At 41.3% G+C, this 7,616-nt stretch overlaps 1 protein-coding gene across 1 annotated transcript; it reads left to right on the plus strand.

Moving 5' to 3' along the window:
- Window positions 1–104: 104 nt before the first annotated feature.
- On the plus strand, window positions 105–7,586 carry LOC103805949 (myosin-3-like; the record flags this gene model as incomplete). Its single annotated transcript, XM_009078615.1, has 13 exons — window positions 105–208; window positions 294–432; window positions 1,511–1,629; window positions 1,729–1,878; window positions 2,496–2,666; window positions 3,331–3,640; window positions 4,254–4,327; window positions 4,806–4,893; window positions 4,979–5,096; window positions 5,904–6,027; window positions 6,114–6,250; window positions 6,919–7,174; window positions 7,338–7,586. Coding segments are annotated over 13 exons (2,039 nt in total), but the record flags the coding sequence as incomplete, so codon positions are not given.
- Between the last annotated feature and the right edge of the window lie 30 nt (window positions 7,587–7,616).

Below are 7,616 nucleotides of genomic sequence, written 5' to 3' on the forward strand. Positions count from 1 at the left end.
TTGGTAGGAAAGATCCCTAACTCCTCCTGGCAAAGATCACAGAACAACATTTAACTCTTTATCTGCTGATTGCATTTGATCTCCATCTTTTTTGTCCTTTTCAGAGATGTTACTGATCACCACCAACCCCTATGACTTTCAGTATGTGAGTCAAGGGGAGATCACAGTTCCCAGCATTAACGACCAGGAGGAGCTGATGGCCACGGACGTAAGTAACAGATGTTTTATTAGGTGGAGTTTCATTTCTCTGACCTTTAAGAGACAGACTTTTTACTCAAAGGCTCTTTTGTTAGAGTGCCATTGACATCCTGGGCTTCAGTGCTGATGAGAAACCAGCCATCTACAAGCTGACAGGGGCTGTCATGCACTATGGGAACCTGAAGTTCAAGCAGAAGCAACGAGAGGAGCAGGCAGAGCCTGATGGCACAGAAGGTACCAGCACAGCATATCCCAGAGCACTGTAGGTCCCACAACACTCTCACATACAGTCGGCAAGTCAAACCATTGACTCAGCCTGTGCATTTCCCCAGTGCCAGTAGTGTACAACAGAAGTGTGTTCTAGCCACAGGACTTCTCTGGAGGAACACAGCTCAGTAGCTTCCCAGACCTGGCACAGAACCAGAAGCAGCTCTGAACTACTAATGAATAGTTACAGTAGAATAGACTACAAATAATGCTTGGAATCATTGCATGAAAATAACCACAGTAAAGATATATACATATATATAAACACATTAAAAAAATACATCTACAAAAGGGAAACAAAACTCATGTTCCAATTTTCTTCTTGTTTTGTACCTTAATCTTTCTAGTGACTAATGTACTTTAAATACTTACTTGCAAACAACACATAAACCAGAAGCAGCTCAAGATTAGCATCTGTGTATGTATCTTCTCTAATGAGGTTTAGCCTTCTGACGTTGATGAACTCTGTAAATAGTACTGGAGCTCACTATCAGCCTCACTGGGAGATGGGACAGGCAGCAAATTGGAAGGTGATGACAGAGTAGATGCAGTGCTGTGGAGCTGCTTTTTACTGCTCTAGCTGCAAATTAAATCAGAGCTGGAAAAGACTTACGTGTGTGATATTTATCCTTAGGGAGACTATGGTACCACTGTGGAAGTTGTACAAGATATCCTGTTCATACTTTCGTCACAATACCTCACTAATCTTCCTCCCTCTCTCCAATGACAGTAGAGTTCCACTGACTACAATATTCAGTACAGTGTATTTCAATACCAACCACTTTCCTACTCAGTTTATGCAGACATTGTGACTGTTTGTTCAGCCATTTTCTTCACCTTTGGCCCTTTTTTCTGCCTAGTCACTTGTATCAAAATGTACATATTCACTGTAAAGGTATTGGAATAATCTTTACTTTTGGTAAAAAAATAAGCCAATCAAGAAAAATGACAATATTTTACAGTACATGACAGCACATATGTGGCATCTGCAGGAACATCCACTGGAGAGCTAATGTTTGATCCTGCTCTGCACTTGTTTCCATAGTTGCTGACAAGGCAGCCTACCTGATGGGGCTGAACTCAGCAGACCTGCTCAAGGCTCTCTGCTACCCCCGAGTCAAGGTGGGGAATGAATATGTCACCAAGGGTCAAACTGTGCAGCAGGTAAGAAGAAAAGTGATGATGGAAAACAAATGACTTGAACTGAAAGCTTTGAAGTTCCTTTTTGCTGTGGATGGTAACTCACCTTTAACCTTTTCTTAGGTGTACAATTCCGTGGGTGCCCTGGCAAAGTCTGTGTTTGAGAAGATGTTCCTGTGGATGGTTGTTCGCATCAACCAACAGCTGGATACCAAGCAGCCCAGGCAGTACTTCATTGGTGTGCTGGACATTGCTGGCTTCGAGATCTTTGATGTAAGAGGGGACCTTCATACAAGTTTCCTGGAAGGGGCATTAAGAAACAGGAATGGTTATTGGGTTTAGGGTGGTAGGTTTTTTAATTATGGGTTATTTTAATTTATTGGATAATCTTACTATTCCTGTAGGAATGACACTCTTCTGGTTCTTATAGTATGTAGTACCCCACAGGGCAGCATATTTTTGTAGGGGCCTCTTGTTTTGTGCAGAAGTGAAAATTGCATTGGAAACTGAGATGAAAATGTTGAACAACTGATAAGTAATAGCAGAGACAGATTATGAGCAAGTTTAAATTTGCCACCTTGAAGGAAGATACTGTTAATGCTGAAACCCTCTGATTGTCTGGGTATAGTCTGGCAGTGCACACAGATTCAAAGAAATTAAAACCTGGACTTGGACTAAGTTCTGAAAATCTTTTCAGAGCTCAGGAATATGTTGAGACAGTGCTAAAGTCTGAAAGGGTATATCTATTAGAGGATGGAATATGCCAGTCACCTGTCCAGTCCCAGCACTAGAAATTCAAGATCCCAATCATAGAGACCTTAATGGGTTAAAAATAAAACCTAAAGTGCTCCTGAAACTGAAATTCACAAGTAAATCTTTGCATTCTGCAGTTCAACAGCCTGGAGCAGCTGTGCATCAACTTCACCAACGAGAAACTGCAACAGTTCTTCAACCACCACATGTTCGTGCTGGAGCAGGAGGAGTACAAGAAGGAGGGGATTGAATGGGAGTTCATTGACTTTGGGATGGACCTGGCTGCCTGCATCGAGCTCATTGAGAAGGTATTTCTGTAACTCACATGAAATGTAAAAAGAATCTTCTCTGCTCCAATTAGGCCACACTAAGAGGTGGCCCCCACAGTTAAGGCAGCACAAACCATGATGTTTTCTGGACTCCAAGCATTTCATGTACAGTTTCGTTTGTCTCTTACCTCACTCGCTGCCTGTGGGATTCAGTTGCATTGTACATGTGATTTACATGGGGGAAAAATTTCAGTCCTACTCTGAAGCTCCTACTCAAAGTCAAGGTGGTTTCTTAGTGCATGCTGAGTGTGTAAATATACTGAACAATTTCTACTTCCACATTGTAAAAGAAATTTTCAGCCTTGTTTCAAAGAAAGAGCATTTTGGAAGTGTAAACTCTTCCTTACATCTGAATGCTACTACTTTGTTAATTTTGCTTTCCATTTTCACCTAACACATACATAACAAATTTTCACATCCTAGATCTTTGCCACATCACAACCCTAAATCTCATGGGTGAGCTTGCTTTTGTATACCTGATGGCACATCCACTAACAAAATTCCCTTTCTGGAGAAACATGAGATTACACATTTTGAGGAGGCTTTTTTTTTCTATCATTGTTATCTTCCATACCTCTCTCTTACATACCTTGCCTCCATTTCTTCCTTCCACACTTTCTTCACATGCTGCTCTTTCCTCCAGCCCATGGGCATCTTCTCCATCCTGGAAGAGGAGTGCATGTTCCCCAAGGCAACTGACACCTCTTTCAAGAACAAGCTCTATGACCAGCACCTGGGCAAGTCCAACAACTTCCAGAAGCCCAAACCTGGCAAGGGCAAAGCTGAGGCTCACTTCTCCCTGGTGCACTATGCTGGCACAGTGGACTACAACATCTCTGGGTGGCTGGAGAAGAACAAGGACCCTCTGAATGAAACTGTTGTGGGGCTGTATCAAAAATCCTCCCTGAAGACATTGGCCTTACTCTTCGCCTCTGTTGGTGGGGCAGAAGCAGGTGATCTCTTTGAAAGTAGTTCTACTGCAATTGACAGGGAAAAAAATATCTTGTAATAATCTTTTGCAATAATATTTACACTTCTTAAATTGAAACTCCAAAGCTTCATCAACTTTGTGGAACTCAGTCACTCAGTCTAATAAGGGATATTGCATTTCCCTAGAGACCTTACTCGATCTGTAGGTTTGAAGACCAGAGTGGTACTACAGCATTAATCCAGACTAGCTGAAAACCAAATCTCTGCAATATTGGCCATTCCCAAGTACACAATCAAATGCACCAACATCCTGCTAAATTTAGGTATACCCTTAGCTGTAAAGATACATAGAGATTATATTTGTTATATTCACCAGCTAATTATTTCATTCCTTAAATATCTTCCTATGCAAAATGCTACATTTTATTTCCTGGTTGCATTTGCTGCACTTCACCTTGGAGTCATTAGATTTCCCTCTGTCATCCGAGAAAATCATGTCCCCCAGTGTAACTTTAAACACTGTATGTGTTTGCAAATTTTGTTCATACAACTTTTTCCAGATTTTTGAGATGAAAACACACTGCTTCCAGACTAACTGTGCTTCTGTTGTTCATGATGTTCTACATTCCTTTGTAGAGAGTGGTGGTGGTGGCAAGAAGGGTGGCAAGAAGAAGGGTTCATCTTTCCAGACTGTCTCAGCTCTTTTCCGGGTACTGTACAATAATCCTTCTAAACTTCATATTGTGAAAAGAAAAAAATACAGAAAAGTCAGCTTAGAAAAGCTTTAGAATGATCTAATATACACAATATTTAGGTTAGATATTAGGAAGAGATTGTTTATGGAGAGAGTGCTCAGGCATTGGAATGTGCTGCCCAGGGAGGTGGTGGATTCACCATCCCTGGAGGTTTTCAAGCTGAGACTGGATGTGGCACTTAGTGCCATGGTCTAGTAACCACAGTGGGGTTGGACTCGATGATCTTGGAGGTCTTTTCCAACCCAGTTGATTCTATGATAAAGGCACTTCTAAAAAAGAAGGATTCTCACTGAGTCCTTGCATGTATTCTCTCAGAACTGTCCTAAAGTTCTGCAAGAAAGACACAGATTGTGGTTTTATTGAAGTGTTTTTATCCATCTAATATTGGAGCTGCATAAATTTTTCAACCCAAGTCTTTGTTCTTGCTCTTAAGGAAAATCTGAACAAGTTGATGAGCAACCTGCGCAGCACTCACCCCCATTTTGTGCGCTGCCTGATTCCCAATGAAACAAAAACACCTGGTGAGTAGTTCATGCCCAAAGGTGGGATGCATCTGGGGCTCTGCCTGCAGCAAATGGACTACAAATTCATCCTGTGATTTACTAGGTGCCATGGAGCACGAGCTGGTGCTGCACCAGCTGCGCTGTAACGGGGTGCTGGAAGGGATCAGGATCTGCAGGAAAGGATTCCCCAGCAGAATACTCTACGCTGATTTTAAGCAGAGGTCAGATTCCATGTCATCAGCCCTCCACCATACCCACAGATGCTGAATAATTTCATGTCCTAATTGTTCTAAGTACTATGGGAGTTATGAGATGGGTTCATTGCACTTACCTTTAGATAGACAAAAGTCAATTGTCCAAGTCATCCTGTTTCTTTCTATAGCTAACAAGAAAAACAGGTATTTTCAAAGGGAAATTATTTATTCCTGTCCTTTATTCATATTCTGGTATGGGAGAAAGTATTTTTTAACTAACTATCCAGAAATGAATTTGACTAGCTTAGAATTAACACCTGGAAAACAAAGTTAGATGACTTTCAGCCACCAGCACAGAAATGTGAATGTAGACACTACAAGGTATTCCAGACTAACTTGATGGAAAACCAAATGAAATAAAAATACCTTGCTTCTTGTACTACATCAGCTGGAAAACACTCAGACAGTATGTGTTGCCACTATACATGACTGAGATTTGCTTCTCCTCTCCACACATTTTGTTCTTGCACATAAAGTTCTCATTTGGAGATGAGGCATTAGATAACAGGAAACTTGGATATGTCAGCAGTTACCTATGGAAATCAGTGCCCACTCTGTGTCAAGAATGTCTAGACTAAGGAAAGTGCACATTATTCCTATAAACACATTTAGCCATGAAAATGTGATTTCTGAACAACAGAAGAGTTCAGATTTATTCATCACTCTTCCACTCTTGATCCTCCTTCAGAGAACCTTAACAATGCCTTTGCTTGGTACTGGGTTGATGGAGGTTTCACCAATCTGACCTTTTCCATATTCTGCTTCCTGCCACAGATACAAGGTGCTCAATGCCAGTGCCATCCCAGAGGGACAGTTCATCGACAGCAAGAAGGCTTCTGAGAAGCTCCTTGGCTCAATCGATGTGGATCACACCCAGTACAAATTTGGACACACCAAGGTACAAACCTCCCCCTCACTCACTCCCTCTGAGCCTCTGCTTTGCTCTGCCTGACAGGGATGTGCTGCAACGTTCCCTCTCTCCAGGTGTTCTTCAAAGCTGGGCTGCTGGGGCTGCTGGAGGAGATGAGGGATGAGAAGCTGGCACAGCTCATCACCCGCACTCAGGCCATGTGCAGGGGTTACCTGATGAGAGTGGAGTTCAAGAAAATGATGGAGAGGAGGTAGAAATGTACTTGCCTTGCTGGGACAATCCTTATCAGATATGAGTGGCATGCACAAAACTGAAAATAAGCCTCTTCTCAACAAATCTTTTCATTCACTCAGTTTACTCATACAGATGTATGTCCTGACAGTAGATGGCACATTATACTTATGTCCAGAAACCAGTTTTTTAGTCTAAGCTAATTATCTTAGGTCACTTCTGTCCAGAAACCAGATTTTTAGTCTAAGCTAATTATCTTAGGTCACCATTATAATCAAATGAAAGAAATATGCATTTCTACCACAAGAGAAGCAACCTCATCCCTTGGAAAACTTTCATGTAAAGAGCCAAGTCAAGTCCTAGAGGTGTTCCTGTTTACTGGCCATGAAAGTGATCCAAACACCTATAATCCAAAACTATCCATACAGCCTAATACTCTACGTAACAGTTAGAAGTTCTCTGTGGAAAGATGTATATATTATATCCAAATTACATATAATTTATTCAAAACCTGCACTAAATATTAGTAAGCATTATACATTTGATAATACATGACGAATATTTACGCACAGAACTACAACTGGAAAACATTATAGGGTGAACTTCATTATACACATTAATATATACAATTACACACATTTTATACATAGCTTTTGTACCATAAGATATTTGGGTATTACCTTTCAGGGAGTCCATTTTCTGCATCCAGTACAACGTTCGCTCATTCATGAACGTCAAGCACTGGCCATGGATGAAGCTGTTCTTCAAGATCAAGCCCTTGCTGAAGAGTGCAGAGTCTGAGAAGGAGATGGCCAACATGAAGGAAGAGTTTGAGAAAACCAAGGAAGAACTTGCAAAGTCTGAGGCAAAGAGGAAGGAGCTGGAGGAGAAAATGGCTTCTCTAATGCAGGAGAAGAATGACCTTCAGCTCCAAGTACAGGCTGTGAGTATGGTTCATGTTTTTGTTTGTAATGATACTTCAATATTACAGGGTTTTACCTACCAAGTACAGTGTAAAGCTGCTTGGAAAATATGATGCCCTTGGTTGAAAAGCAATAAGAAAAATTCATCATATGAAAACTATTTTATTTAAATGACTTGCACAGGAAGCTGATGGTTTGGCTGATGCTGAGGAAAGGTGTGACCAGCTCATCAAAACCAAGATCCAACTGGAAGCCAAAATTAAGGAACTGACAGAGAGAGCGGAAGATGAAGAAGAGATGAATGCTGAGCTGACAGCCAAGAAGAGAAAACTGGAGGATGAATGCTCAGAGCTGAAGAAAGATATTGATGACCTTGAGCTAACACTGGCCAAGGTTGAGAAGGAAAAACATGCCACCGAAAACAAGGTATGAGTAAAAAGCCCTGAGCTGTTCCAGGACTTC

This window comes from Acanthisitta chloris, unplaced genomic scaffold, assembly GCF_000695815.1.
Source record: "Acanthisitta chloris isolate BGI_N310 unplaced genomic scaffold, ASM69581v1 scaffold34857, whole genome shotgun sequence".
In the NCBI taxonomy this organism is placed as follows: domain Eukaryota; kingdom Metazoa; phylum Chordata; class Aves; order Passeriformes; family Acanthisittidae; genus Acanthisitta; species Acanthisitta chloris.